Genomic DNA, 15939 nt, shown 5'->3' with positions numbered 1-15939 from the left:
CACACACACATGAGAGAGAGAGAGAGAGAGAGAGAGAGAGAGAGAGAGAGAGAGAGAGAGAGAGAGAGAGATTCTAGACATGAGAAGTAAATTGAGCTTCTGAGGTCCAAATCCTAATTCCCAAGGAATTAACAAGAATCAGTGTAGCAGCCCAAGAGCCTGGCAGTGGTTGCTAAGCAACAAGAGATCTCCAGCCCTTTAGACTTGTTTTGGCTCATCAGCAAGCACAGGGGTCCCACTCCCCAGCCTACTCTGACTTCTCACTTACAAGGAACCCATTAAACACAATATGGATGCTCACCATGAACCCACATGAAGCAATCCCTTAACAAACAAGGCACCTGAGATGGTATTACAGCCCGCAATGACCACTGGGAAGTCTCTGCTCCTCTTGTGGTACTGAATGTGCTCAATGGGGGGCCAGGACCCAGCAGACAGAAACTGTACAGAGGTTCAGAAGACCCCCGTGAGCTATTATAGTGCTTTCAGAAGCCCTGTGTACATGTGGGGGTGAGAGGAAAATCACCTTTCATTTCGAGACATGGTCTCATGCTTGCTGTTGTTTAAGTCAAACTTGGCCTGCATGCCCTGGCAATTGTCCCATCTCTGCTTCCCATCTTGCCACAGGAGCACTGGGATTATAGATATGTGCTGCCTCATCCAGATTCATGTAGGTTCTGTGGATTCATACTCCTGTCCACACACTTGCAAAACAAGGGCTTTACCTATGGAGTCATTTCCCCTGCCCTAAGGCCACTTTATGGTGCCTCAAGCGTCCCTGGAAAATACTGTTTTTCCCAGAGAATCTGAGCAGACCACAGGAAATAGAACAAGGCTCCATTCACTGGCAGGGAAGGGCTATGCTCAGGATCTGGGCAGAGTCATAGAACAGAGCTCTCCAGCATGCAGGCTGTTTCAGGAAGGAGCTATGGAAAGCTGGGCCTTAATGAGGAAACCATAGAGTTGGGATATCAGAGTGTCACAGAGGGCCTGTAGACTGTGCTCAAATGAGTTCTGGAATACTCTATACCCAGGCCAGTATAGTAATAAGAGCATATCAGTCTGGCCTGTGGGAGGGGGGTGCAAATACTCATCTGTCCTAGTTTTTCTGTTGCTTTGACAAACACTCTGACAAAAAACAACACAGGGAAGGAAAGAGTCTACTTGGCTCACAGTTCCAAGTTGCAGTCCATCATTTCAGAAAAGCCAAGCCTTGGAATTCAAGCAGTTACTCACATTGCATCATGGTCAAGGGCAAGGCAGAATAAATGCGTCCGTGTTTGCTTACTGCAAAGTACTCAGACAGCTTTCTCTATTCATGAAAAGCCTAGCCTAGGGAGTGATGCCACCCACAGTGGGCTGGGTCTTCCTAAGTCAGTTAATAATCAAAACAATCCCTCACAGACATTCCCACAGGATAACTTGATCTTGATAATTTCTCATAAAGCTCTCTTCTCAGGCGTTTCAAGGTTGTGCCATGCTGACAATCAAAACTGACCACCACAACATCCACAGAGAACTCTGGGGCTCACACTAGAAGATAACACAGATAGAAAAGCATCTAGCAGAGCAGGGGAGATTGCTCGTTCTATAAAGTGCTTGCCACACAGCATGAAGACTAAGTTTGGGTCCCCAGTACCCATGTAAAAAATCAGGCAGGACAGTATATATCTGTATCTATAACACTAGGGAGGCAGAGGTAAGTGGATTCCTAGGGCTCACTAGCCTAAGTAGTCAATGAGCACCATGTTCAATAAGAGACCATGTCTCTCTCTCTCTCTCTCTCTCTCTCTCTCTCTCTCACACACACACACACACACACACACACACACACACACACAAGATAGAAGTGATAGAAGAAGACACTCAACACTGACTGTGGCCTCTGTTCAAGCCTGGCACACACACATGTACATTTGCACACATATATACAAATTTTTTAATTAAAAAAAAAGACAAACGTCCAGTCTTTACCAAGTTTAGTATAGCATTTTATGATCCAGCCAGTCCATTCCTAGCATAGACTCAAAAGAATTGACAACAGGAAGCCAAATGCTGGTACAAGAATGTCCATAGCAGCATTCTTCACAGTAGCCAAAGAACAGGAGCAACTCACATCCATCAACAGATGAACTGATAGACAAAATGTGATATATATGCACATATGCACAAACATAGATTTATTCAATTAAATCCATTTTAAAAATAAAGTTGTGATATAAGCTACAATATAGATGAATCTCAAAATTTTAAAGTTATGGAAAGTGAAAGAAGTCAGACCCAAAGATTGCATAATTATACTGTTCCATTCATATGAAATACTAAGGGCATGCAAACCCAGGGACAAACGCAGGTTTGTGATTGATTGCCAGGCACTGTGGGAGGGGTGGGGAGGCGTTACTTTATGGGTACAGGATTCCCTTTCAGGGTGATAACAAAATAGTTTATGTCTTACTTTCTTTTCCCATTGCTATGATAAAATGCAACATCAGGGAGAGAAAGATTGCTTTGTCTTACAGTTCAAGGTATATACAGTTCAAGGTGGGAAGGTCCAGGGGGCAGAGGCTGGTCACATGGCCTCTTCAATCAAGAAGCAGAGGGCAATGAATGCACACTTGGCCTCAACTCCCTTTCTCTACTTTTTCAGTCCCAGGGAATGATGCCACAATCAGTGGATCTTCCCATCTAAATTATTGTAATCAATAAAGTCCCCACAAGCATGCCCAGAGGCTGGTCTCCTCCATGGATATAGATTATATCAACTTGACAAGCAATACCAACCCTCACATTCTGGAGCTAGACTGTGAACTAAAGGTCTCTCAATTGTTCATTTGAAAATAGGGTTTGTTTGTTTTTTTAAAAGATTTATTTATTTATTTATTTATTGTGTATACAGTGTTCTGCCTACATGCATGCTTGCAGGCCAGAAATGGGCACCAGATCTCATTACAGATGGTTGTGAGCCACCATGTGGTTGCTGGGAATTGAACTCAGGACCTCTGGAAGAGCAGTCAGTGCTCTTAACCACTGAGCCATCATCTCTCCAGCCCCCTTTGTTTGTTTTTAGGCCAGGAATCGGTAGTAGTTTTTATATTATGTAATTTTTACTTCAATTTAAAAAAAAATCAAGGCCGGGTGGTGGTGGCTCAAACCTTTAATCCCAGCACTCGGGAGGCAGAGGCAAGTGAATCTCTGTGAGTTTGAGGCCAACCTGGTCTACAGAGTAAGTTCCAGGACAGGCTCCAAAAGCTACACAGAGAAACCTTGTCTTGAAAAACCAATAAATAAATTAATAATAAATAAATAATTAATTAAAAAATCAAAAATCAAGATGAGATATCATAGATCTGCGTGGGCTGGTGAGAACCTTGCTGCAGGGATCAGGAAGAATACAAGTATTTCAGGGCTCTGCACTGCCTAATGCCATCCACCGAGAGGACAAATGCTGTGTACAAAACTCCTTTCTAATGCACTGTAGCCAGAGCCCTAAGAAGAGAATTTTAGAACTCTCCACATTTTTCTGGAGACTTCAGAGGAAGCATCTGCTGATGAACACTGACAAGAACATACAGTTCCTCTTTTGAGAGAGACCCATATTCTACTGTAGGAAGGATCTTTAGGGACACCCAGGGAAAGAAGGTTAAGGAATGCAACCCACACAGGTTCCCTGTGGGTCACTCTTCTGGAAGGATGTTTCTCCATCATTGAATCCAGGGTTCTGTGTTTCCAAAAGTATGGGAGGAAGAACAAGGGACAGCACACACACTTCACATGCTACTTGGAAGATGCAGGTTCAGAGAAGGAGATCTCAGCTTCCCTTAAATTCCTATGGACTCAGGGGCACACTCAGATGGCACACGCCTTTAATCCCAGCACTCAGGAGGCAGATCTCTGTGAGATCGAGACCAGCCTGGACTACAAAGTGAGTTCTAGGGCATCCAGGACTGTTACACAGAGAAACCCTGTCTCGAAAAACAAAAACAAACTAACAAAAATTCCTATGGACTCTGCTTGAAATAATAATAATAACAATAATAATAATAATAATAATAACCTTTTAAACACAAAAAAAAATATGTAGGATCTATTGAAACCACAGGAAGCAAGCTGAACATGGTGACCCACATCTATAATCCCAGCACTTGGGAGGTTGAGACAAGAGGATTGCCATAGGTTTGAAGCCAGCCTGGGCTACATAATGAGACCCTGTCTCAAAAATAAAGAGTTTAAGTATGAGAAACATTGCATGATATCATTGATTTGTGTTTTTTTAAGCTGTTGACATATACTACTGAACTTGAACACAGCAATTTTTCCCCTGTGAAACAAAAAAGATTAACTTCACTTTGTGTCAGAATAGCTCAGAAATCCCTATCATGCCCCATCCCTTCCTCCTTTTGTAAAATGAAAAAAAAAAAATAATATTAAATCTACTTTTCTCCAGATGAGAACTTATTTTGGGCCTCATGAAATGCTAATATTAGTTCTCATTTTTCTGTCTCTCTTATTATTTCTCTCATTATGAGGCTTTTCTACGGAGATAAAAGAATTCTCTTTTGTACAACCAGAAACCAAAAACAAACCCCCAAAATGGCCAATTTTAAAGTGTGAAAATAAACATAGAAAAACACAGAAACCCAATGGCCCGGACTAATGAGGCTGTTCTTGAAGAGAAAAGAGCTAAAAATACCATGTGAAGACTAAAGCATGGGGATGTTGCATCCTACTGAACATTAGGCCAGTTCTTCTCCTGTCCAAGAGGGATGAAAAGAACCTTCTGGAACCAGAACACTACACCTGTGACTAAGGACTTTGAAGAAAAGCTCTGTTCATCAACAATGACATTAAAATTAACTTGGTAACTTTAACAAAATACCAATGCACCCAGGCCAAATATTAAGGGGCAGGGGAACTAAATAATTCTTTTTTAAGAAGAAAGGAAGATTTCTGATAAAAACAGTCTCTTTATTCTAATATAATATCAAGGCATCACAAACTGAAATATTTAAATATGATTTATGACAATCTTTTTTTTTTGGGGGGGGGCAGTTCTGAGACAGAGTTTCTCTCTATAACAGCCCAGAGCTGTGAAACTAGCTCTGCAGACCAGGCTGGCCTTGAACCCAGAGATCCACCTGTCTCTGCCTCCTGAGTGCTGGGATTAAAGGTGTGTGCCACTATCACCTTGGCTATGCCAACCTTTCTTAAAACAAATGTATGTTAAGAGTGTACCAGCAATATGTTTTTAAAAGCCAAGAGGGTCAACTCTAGCAGTAAAACCTTGACCAGAATGGAATTCAGCAGTGCTTACACTACCACAGATAAAGGGCTACATTCCTTCGTTAATAAAGGGCAATTACAAATCAATGGGGTGAAGGAAATATAGCTCAAAAGAAAATAATCAAAAATAAGAAGAGAAAACTCATAAGAAATATTCTCCCTCATTTTAAAACATATTTCAGGGGAACAGGGAGACGGTTTTATGCATAATCACTAAAATCTGGTCAACAACCAGATAATATCAACCAGCTAAAAGATAAGTAAACTACAAAGCACACAGTAATAAGGAACAAACTGCCAATACTAGGGACCACAGGAATCAACCTCAGAGGCATTATACTAGACAAGTATGGTTGTATGCCCATAATCTCAGCTCTTGGGAGGCTGAAGCAGGAGGATTGCCACAAGTCTGTAGACAGCCCTGGATACGTAGTGAGTTTAAGGCAAGTCTGGGCTACACAGTGTGAGAAATGTTTTGTTTGTTTGTTTTCTATCAAAGATGGCTAGCCCACCATGAGCCAATGTTCTATAAATCTCTCCCACCTTATAAAACGTTTATGCAAATCTTTGCATCTCCTCAACCTCAGAAAACTTCTGTTTATACAAAGGCCTTCCTGCATTCCCAGAACTTGATAACCCAAAGCTCCACTCCCTTCCTTCCTTCCTTCCTGAATTTTCTTCCTGCTCCTTCCCATATTAGTCAATCATATGTAGACTGTCAGGTTGAACATCAGCCAATGAGGAACAGCCAAGCCCTCACTTACCCCTTATGTTAGGGATAAAAGACAGAGGACATCATGCTATGTGTGCTGCTCACTAGCCCAGTCTGGGTCATGGCACACCCTTTTTATAAAAAGAAATTGCCTTGCCAAGTTACTTGTGCTTTGTTGGGGTGTTCCTTTGTGCAACACCAGGAATATTCTTTTCCAACAATAGTCAGAGCCTGTTTCAAAGTCTCAAACACACACACATAAAATTATATTAAGTGGGGGAACGTCACAGGATGTGGGAAAAGCACTTACTATGTGATTTTGTTTATATAACATTAAAAACTTCACTCACCAACCTAAGACAGAGCGCCTGTGTGGCCTGGGCAGGCGTCCCCATGACAGGTAAGGTGACCTGCTGACTTCCCACACAACCTAAGTCAGAAGCTCATTTTCTAGTAAAAGGGGGACCTGTAGGTCCCTGGCCCCCATTTTGGGTAACTGTTGCCTTCCTTGCTGACCTTGACCTTGATATCCTCCCTATGCTAATTCCCTGCCGGGTTCCACCCTCCTGAATGTTTAAGGGAAGTTCCTTGTCTGTGTATCCTGCATAATGGGCGTTAACAGCTTAGATGCAAGATTGTAAAACATTGGTAGTGAACTTCTGCCCTCCGGGGTTCTCCCATTGTGCTGTAAGCCTGTAGTTAAGACCTCTTCCCTCCTTCAATAGACAGCATTCGGCATTAAAAAAAAAAAAAACTTTATGGTTGGGGGGTCACCATAACACAAGGAACTGTATTAAAGGATCACACCAATAGGAAGGTTGAGAACCAAAATAATAATAATAATAATAATAAAATAGAATAAAATACAAATCATCTTTGAAGGAATACAAGATGACAAGCCAAAAAAAAAAAAAAAAAAAAGAATCCTCATGCACTGACCTCCTAAACGTGGTTCCTGCCCACATACTCAACATCTGTTCAATGGGCCCCTGAGCTGTGCTGTATGGAGGCCAGCTATGTGTCCAGTTGTACTGTGAAGCACCTCTGAAGGCTGAGGGGAACCTGAATAATCTTCGAGATTTAACCTACCCCACCTGCTCATAAGTACTTGCTTTCAGTTTACTGTAAAAAGCATCAATTTCAGAGCTAAAGTCTGGAGTGTGGGTCACTATGGTAACCGCTGGTGAAGTATGATACCACATGTGCAGATCATCCATTAGTCCCAACCTCCAGTGACTTCTGCCCATGTCTCACACCATAAATATCCCAAAGCCTCAGCCTTGGAGAAGAGGACTCAAGAATTGCTCTCTTGTCTCTGCAAGTAACCACGTCATAAACTTTTGCAAAACTCATCCTTTCAGCAACGGGCATAGCACACAGGCTGGGTTTGGTTAACATTGCTGGAAATGGCTCCTGTGTGGGTGCTAAAGTGCCCTCTGTCTGGGTTGGAACTGCTTTAGCTGGGAGAGCCGGGAGTCTCCTCTTCAATACAAGGGCTCTAAGATGTACATCATGATTGGTGACTGACAATAACCTAATGAGTTCAGTCAAAACAACTGTGGGGGCTGGAAAAATGGTTCAGTTGGTGAAGCGCTTGTCTTGAGAGCACAAGGACCTGAATTCCAGCCCCAGAAATCAGGAGAAGTGACACGTTTATAATCCCAATGAAAAGACAGGCAGACCTCCGGGGTTCGTGGGCCAGCCAGGCTAGCCTATTTGACTTATCTAGTTCCAGGCCAGCAAGAGACCCTGTCTCAAAAACAATGTAGATGACAGCCGAGACTGCCCTCTGACCTCCAAGTGCATATGTACACACAGGACAATCTGTTCATGCTCCATTTGTCCTGTTTCCTTGATGTTCTTTGGACCTACTGGGTTGGGAAGGACAGAAGAGAAATTACTGGAGGTAATGTCTCCTATGGGCATATCACTGGGCTTGATTTTCTAAGCCATAACTACCTTCAAGGTTGGCATCTGAATCCCAGCTTCCCAGAGGAAGACACTCTTACCCAGAGGTAGGAGTTACCAATTGGAGGGCACCCAGAGAGAGGCAGGTTCTGACTCAGGGATCCCACAGTTGCACTCTTTCTACTGAAAGTTCACCCAAGGACCTATACTGATAGAGGAGCCTGTCTGGGAATTCCTGAACTTAGAAACTGACCACCTTTGAGTGCTTTAAATGACAAGTAGTAGATGTGACCGCCTTCTCTCTGCCATGTGTTATATGCTCAGGAGTTGGGGGAAGGTGGATCCTCTCAAGCCTGATAATACAGTAGAACATATAAAGTTCCCAGTGCCCAGTTCTACCCCAGAACAATGGATAAGTCAGAGTCTGGGGGACAGAGGACAATAAAAACCCAGACACTCATATTTGTTAAAGCTCCATGGTTCTTTAATAAGTAGCAAGGACTGAGCTCCAGTGAAGGGGTCATGGGTGGGGTAACTAGGAAGACCTCTTGCCTATAAAAACTGTCATGCTGGTGGATGTTCCCCTGGAGGCCTGGATTCTGCAGCGGCTGCTCCCGGTTGAGTAACTGTGACCATAGCTGCCTCCTGAGCTGGAGAGGATGTCTAAAATTACAGCCAGACATTCTGCTTTCTGACTCAAATGCCCTTCAACTGCAGGCTAGGTTTTCTTCCCTCATGGATGCTCATAAAATTAGGACACAAACAAAGCCATCTTGGATGTTGGTACCGTGTCATAAGATGCTTAAGCAAAGACACTAACGACCGGCATGTGTTGTCAAGTGGCCAGGATGTGGAAGGTGATGTTTCCTGTGAATGGCCAAGAACACCATTCACAGATATAAGAAAAGCATAGAACATCAACTGTTTCCCTTTCTTAACACTCTTACAAGAATTTTGACACTTTAAAAACTCTTTCATTTCAAAGGAAATGTCAGCTCACTGAGAATTTTACTGAGCAAACACTTATTTCAGAATAAAGGAACAGAAATTTTAATAGCTAATTTGCCATTTTAAAAACATACGGCATGGTGGCTCTAGTACAGAGAAAAACCTTGAACCTGTTTATTGAAGAGAACCAACCACAGACTGGTTTAACTGGTAAAACTAGATCTTCTATAGGAAAAGAGAAGGTCCTTTTCTTATACTTTCTATTTGTGTACCACTTTACATTGTTCCAAAATTTTTAAACATTCATTCTTATGCCAAGCACAGTGGTGCACACCTATAATCCAACACCAGTGAGGCTGAGACAGGAGGAACCCAAGCTCCTACACAGTCTGAGCTATGTAATGAGACTGCCTCAGAAGGGTGGTAAGGACAACGAGGTGGCTCAGTGGGGAAAGGCATTTGCCACCATGCCTAACAACTTGAGTGTGATCTCTGAAACCCACATGGTGGAAGAGAACTGACTCCTGAAAGCTGTCTTCTGACCTTCCCGCCACCAAATAAATGAATAAAGATGTAAAAACAATCATTATTTCCAGTCTCACACACTTCTTTATGCTTAGAGTAAAAACTTTATGAGATTCTTATTTATGATTTCATGGCTTCTGAAAAGAAAAATATGGCAGGTACTAGTAGTCCATTTCAGAGATATGGACACTGAGGTTTAGGGACAGTGAGTAACTCTCTCAAGGCTGTAAAAACAATTCATAGAGAAGCCAGTGAGAGGTCAGGGGTGGTGCACGCCTTTAATCCCAGCACTCAAGAGGCAGAGGCAGGCGGAACTTTGTGAGTTCGAAGCAGCCTGGTCTACAGTGTGAGTTCCAGGATGGCCAGAGCTACACAGAGAAACTCTGTCTCCAAAAACAGAAACAGAACAAAACAAAAACCAACAAAAAGAGAAGCCAGAGAGAGAGAGTAAATTTGGACACTGCAATTGATTGCTGCTAGTTTGCAGATATCACAATAGTGTGTGTGTGTGTGTGTGTGTGTGTGTGTGTGTGTGTGTGTGTGTGTGTGTGTGTGTAAAAAGTCCAGTGAAAAAGGCTGATGCAATGCAAAGAATTACAACTCTTGGTTATTAGCAAATCTCAATCAGAGGCAGGAGAGTCACTCAGTGATTCAGTGATGGCCTAAAATTAGCAAGACTTTTTCCATCTCCAGTAAAACCAACAAATCTCGGTTAGAAATGGATTTGTTCAGAACAGCCCAAGGGGAGCCGAATGGATCTCCCTGAGAAGAGGGAATAGAATAGATTTCATGGGTAGACTTTGGGCAGGTGGGGATGGGAACAGGATGGATTAGGTAGGGAGTGTGGAGGGAGAGAATACTGGGGAAAATGACTGGAATGGGGGGGGCGTGGCGCATTTCCAAGGTGAGGTAGAAACCTAGTGCAATGGTAACTCCCAGGAATCCACGAGGGTGACCCTAGTGAAGACTCATAGTAATGGAGGATATGAAACCTGAACCAGCCATCTCCTGTAACCAGGCAAGGCTTCCAGTAGAGGGATTGGGACACCAAGCCAGCCACAAAACCTTCAACTTACAATTAGTCCTGCATACAAGATGTGCTGGAGTAAAGGTGGTACAGAACTTGTGGGAGTCTCCAGCCAAGAGACAGCCTATGCCCAGACACAGCTGGGCGGGGTGGGGGTGGGGGTGGGGGGGGTGGGGGCAGGAACCAGTCTAGATAGTCCAGAGATCTAGGAAGGAACCAAACATGCCTGGAAAAAAAAAGTCAAAGAAATGATTCCTAATGATACTCTGCCATACTCGTAGACCAGAGCCTAGCACAATCATCATCAGAGAGGATTCACCCAGCAACTGATGGGAGCAGATGCAGAGACCCACAGCCAAACATTAGGTGGAGGCTGGGGAATCCTACAGAAAAGGACAAAGAAGGATCATAGGAGCCAAAGGGGTTGAGGACACCAGGAGAACACAGTCCACAGAATCAACTAACCAGGGCTCATAGGGACTCACAGAGACTCAACTAGCAATCAGGGAGCCTATATGAGTCTGACCTAGGTCCCCTGTACATATGTCATGGTTGTGTGACTTGGTGTTCCTGTGGGACTCCTAACATTGGGATTAGGGGTGTCTTTGACCCTTTTGCCTGCTTTTGGGACCCTTTTCCTCCTACTGGGTTGCCTCATGTAGCCTTGATATGATGGGATGTGCCTAGTTTTATTATAACTTGACATGCCATGTTTGGTTGATATCCCTGGGAGGCCTGCCCTTTTCTGAAGGGAAAGGAGGAAGAGTGGATCTGGGGGAGAGGGGAGGTGGCAAGGGGTACTGAGAGAAGAGGAGGGAAGCTGCAGTCGGGATACAATGTATGAGAGAAGAATACATTTTAAATAATGTTTAAAGAAAGAAAAAAGAGATGGGTTTGTTCATCTGAGCCATTGTTTCAAATTAACATGCTTCATCAGAAGAAAAGATTCTAGAACAAGCTTAATGAAACTGATACATTTTTATTTTCATTTCAGAGGATAAGTTCCTTAGGGAATGTGTGATGAAAAACAAACAGGTGTCCAACTGCTTGCATATTTGGCAAAGGATTCTTTCATTAAAATGAAATAAGCATTGCAAACAAACACAGTCCACATTAAATAACCCCTAGCTTTTGTGGCTAGACCAGTAGAAAGCAGGTGAGGTTTCCACCACTGAATCACCTGTGTGTTTAAGCTGGATGAAGGGAAATGCTTCTGTAGCTCTCATCAAAAGAGGAAGACTGGCCAGATACTAACAACTGACACCTTTTTGCATCCCCAGCCTCCTGGGGTTTGGGGAGGTTTGTTTTTGGTTGGTTGTTGGTTGGTTTTGAGACAAGGTCTCTCTGTAGCCCAGACTGGTCTGGAACTTGTGATTCTCCTGCCTCCACCGCCAGAATACTGGGATCACAGGTGTGTCCCACCACGTCCAGCTCATGTCTCATATTTAGTGTCCATTTGCTTGCCATTGTAGTAAAGTATCCCATAGGACCTGTAATCATGATGACTTGGGGAGGGGGGAGGTTGGGGTGACCAGCCTGGAACAATGGAGTTTAAGGAGTTGAGCTGCACCATGCAGGGACCAGTGTGTGAACCTCCCCATCAGCATCTCAAGAGAGAGTGCCCAGGTCCTTTATCAGCTTGCCTGGATAAGGAAGGGAAGTGGGAAACCAACATGCAAGCCTGAAAAGCTGCCAGCAGCCAACCCCATGGTCACCAGGCTCTTCATGACAAACACAGCAAGGCAGTTTGAAGATGAGGAAACCCTGCCCCAGACATCTCTGTCATCTCTCATCACAGTTTAACAAAAGCTTCAGCCCCGGATGACCCCATTTCCAGGTCCTGTAAGCTCCCATCATGCCACTGACACTTCAAGAAGCAAGTTCCAGAAACAGGAGCATGACAGCTGATTAGGGATCAATAAGGTTTTGTTGTTGTTTTGTTTACCTTTCTCAAAACAAAAGGAGACCTCGGGGACAGGTTATCATGGGCATGAATTATCTTTGTAGGTAGAGGGGGAGGGTGACACTGTTTAAAAGACTCTTCATAGGCAGAAAAATTTCCACTCTCAGTCTATGCAGTGAGCATTAGGTTCCCACTAAGTACTAACATCCATCCCCTTATCCGTCACTAACCTTGCAAGTGTTTCTTGTTTGATTTGGTTTGGTTTGGGTTGGGTTTTGGTTTTTGAGGCAATCTATTACAATCCAGGCTGTCCTTGAACTTGCTTATGTGGCTAAAGATGACCTTGAACTCCTGATCCTTTGACTCCCTTGTCTTTCCATTCCACCACCACACCCAGCATGTATTTGTATGTAGGTTTCTGTTCTTGTGTTTTCTTTTTCTGCCTTCTCTACTAAGGTTGCCTTCTGTGTATTGTTTTCTGCTACCATAGAAAATGAGAATAATGAGTCTGACTGAGAGCTCATGGAAGAATAAATGAAAAATCACCAGGAATCAATTTTTATGGGTTATAAAGCTCTGAATCATCTAGTAAGTTTTTCCCGGGTAACTGAGTCTGATCAAGTTCCCACTTGGCTCAGCTTTCCTGCTGGAATTGCAGCTGCTCCACTCCCCCACTCTGATCGCAGACCACGAAGTGCTGCTTCTCCTTGGGTGGGCAGACTCATACAGCTAAACCTGCCTTGGGTGGGAGCTGGAGAAGAGCCAATTTGGTCCTGTAATATTGAGGACCCTTCTGGATTACCTTAGTAGATATTGAACCAAATATTTGTGCTTTTCTGTTATCATCCTTGGAGAACAATAGAGGGTTCTTTCCCTTTTTTTAAAAAAAAAAATTTTCTATATCTATTTTTAGAGTCACACAAAAATATCTCAGAGTTGTGTTAAGTGCCCAGTGCCTAATTAGCTTTCTCTTTTTACCTAAACTGATATAGATTGATATGGCTCTCCTCCTATCTGCTTCAACTACACCCTGAGTCCAAATCACCTATTTCTCTCAGTGAAGGAACTCAGGCATGCAAATGTAACAGCAGCATCTCCAGGGCAAAGCTAACATCTACCAAGAGAGAAAACGAGTATAAACCCACCCTCTAACTTCAACCTGCAGGTCAGTCTTACAAAGGCCAGACTTTGTCCCCAACTGCTCAGCTTTTCCCCACAAGAATGGTCAAGTCGAAAGTCTGTTGGATGTCCATACCACACAATACTCCATCGTCACCCCCTCCTTTCCCTTGAGGGAGTTAACACTTACAGAAAACAGTTAACAAAGAAGAGAAATACAGCGTTGAAAAAAAAGTCAGTCTCCAGTTTTTGCTACTATGGGAGTTGGGGGGAGATTGTAATAGAAAAGAAAAACAAGTCTGCCAAGGTCAAGCCTCTTTATCCCGCTCACCTCTATTCTAAAAATGAAAACCTATCCCATGGAAAGGGTGGCCTCCTCCTTATTTGAAAGTGGAGCTGCTCAGAGCATTCTTAAAGTCTTCAATCAGTTTATCAATTTATAGGAAACAAACTCCTCCACCCTAAATGTAAGAAAAAAAAGCCGATCCCAGATACATTATTCCACCTTCACGTGGTTTAATCTAGCTGTTTCAGATCAATACTTTTTTTTCATCTTTACTCTAGAGGATCAGCTGTGTGCAAACAAGGAGCTACCAATTCGCACACTGAAAACGTTTGTAGGTTCTTTGAGCTTTAACACACTTGCAAAAGATGCGTTTCCTTTCTGTCAGATCCCTTTTGGATGTTTGCAGTTCAAGGACAGTTGCTTGCCACCTCCCATCCCTCACAGGGCTACAGCTTCCTGAGACTTCCTAGTGCTCCTGCCTGTATCCTGGCTGTGAGATTGTCCAGCCAGAAGGGCGACTGGGCAAGCCCCAGCTTGATGCCCTCAAATGTCTTCACCTGTTCCAACATTGCTACCTCCCAAGCTCAGAAAGGACTGGTCGCAGGCCAAAGGAGGCAGCGGTCCTCTCAGCTTCTGGCTGCCTTGTCAGAGCCCTAGAGGCGGAAGAAAGAAAGGAAAATGCCCCACCACCTGGCACAGGGCCCACCATCCTGCCCCCCACCCCCCGCCCACTTATTGCATCCTTTACACACGCTGGATCCAGTAGGACAAGGAACAGAGCCCAGCTGAACATTGAGTACCCCACGGGGGACTCACAGAACTGACTCCTCTGCTCTGCCTAGCTCGGTGCTCAGCCTGGGCCTCCCCGGAGGGGCGCGCCACTTGGTGGCTGATGATAGATCCACGAGTGCCAGGGATGGGGTGGCTGCCGAGCCCTGGAGCACAGGACACGCCCCAAGAGCCCTGGCTGGCATTGCCAGGTAACTGAGGTGGACAGTCGAGCGGCACTAGAAGGGTGGCCCCCAGTCTGCATCTGTGAATTCCCTTCCGAAAGTAACAGAAGCTAAAATCTGGAGTGCTGGAGCACCAGCGGTGGGAGAGAGGCTGCGTGTCTCCGGGCGGAGTGTCCACTCACCTGGCAGTCGGTACCGGAGACCCCAGTGGGACAGGTGCAGCTGTAACCGGGCTCAGCATCTGCCGCGGGATGCTCCTGGCCGGCCACCGAACGCGGGGTGCACACACCCCCGTTCTGGCAGGGCTGAGCGGCGCACGGTCCCGGAGCAGGCAGGGGCGCGGCGGGCACCGGGCTGGCCAAGCAGCCGCCCTGGGGCCCAGCACCGAGCAGCAGCGGCAGCAGGGCCAGCGCGGGCAGCAGCTGGGCACCCGGCGCCTGGGCGCGGCGGGGAGGCATGACGGGCGGAGAGGACTCAGGAGCTGGAGAAGAGCTGGGCGCGGTGGCAGCGGCGGAGCTAGCGGCGGAGATGGCGGTAGCAGCGGCGGCGCCAGCGGCTGGTGCTGCTCAGCGGGACCGGACGCCTCCTGCAGCTGCAGGAGCCCGTGGTTCCCCGGGCAACCGCGGGCGGGGCAGGGGGCGGGGCCCGCGGAGGCTGGGCGCCGGGCGGGAGGACCCGGGATGGCAACCCTTCTGCTCCGAGTCTCAGCAAGTTGCCGAAAGGCTGTCCTCGGTTTCCAGCCTCATGGGGTCAGAGTCGTGGGTGTGTCCAAAGAAAGACCGGAAGGCACAGAGGTGGGGGCGCGGGCCTACAGCCGGCAGCGAGGCGATGCTGGGGTGGAAAGTGGGTGGAGAGACCGCTTCAGATGGCTCGTAGCTGTCACTCGCGACCTCTTGGCGCAGAATCTGTGAGGCCGCAGCGGGACCAGCCTGACCTCATTCTCCACCCGCTCCCAAAACACTTGTCCCTGTCCCTAGCACGTACAGCTCTCGCACGCCATTGGAGAACGCTGCCGACCTCGCGTGGACCTGACCTTGCACCTCCATGACCCGCTGCGGGGCCCTTGTCCTTGGTGCTGAACCACCAGTCTCCTCACCAGGCTTTGCGGAGCACACAGCTCAGAAGAGTTCACAAGAGCTCAAAGAAGCCGGGCTGGGGGGTGGGGGGGTGGGGGGGTGGGGGGGGTGTAGTCGGAAGCCGGGAATCAAAGTGCCCAACCCTATTGTTGAATACAGGAGGAAACTGAGACTCAGAGAGACTAGGTTGAACCCAGTTGGT

At 45.7% G+C, this 15939-nt stretch overlaps 1 protein-coding gene across 1 annotated transcript in view; it reads right to left on the bottom strand.

Annotated features, from left to right (window-relative positions):
* The window catches only part of Dner (delta/notch like EGF repeat containing), a 320292-nt gene extending 305057 nt beyond the window's left edge, over positions 1-15235 (bottom strand). The window contains exon 1 of the mRNA XM_052750585.1: positions 14844-15235. Within this exon, the coding sequence (XP_052606545.1) occupies positions 14844-15119 (276 nt within the window). The 5' untranslated portion in view covers positions 15120-15235. The remainder of the gene's footprint in view (positions 1-14843) is intronic.
* Between the last annotated feature and the right edge of the window lie 704 nt (positions 15236-15939).

The sequence above is a fragment of the Peromyscus californicus genome, unplaced genomic scaffold (assembly GCF_007827085.1).
Source record: "Peromyscus californicus insignis strain IS unplaced genomic scaffold, ASM782708v3 Scaffold_21__1_contigs__length_65335640, whole genome shotgun sequence".
NCBI lineage: Eukaryota > Metazoa > Chordata > Mammalia > Rodentia > Cricetidae > Peromyscus > Peromyscus californicus.
The sequence above is the reverse complement of the archived record's forward strand: the minus strand, read 5'-3'. Positions and strand labels throughout refer to the sequence as shown.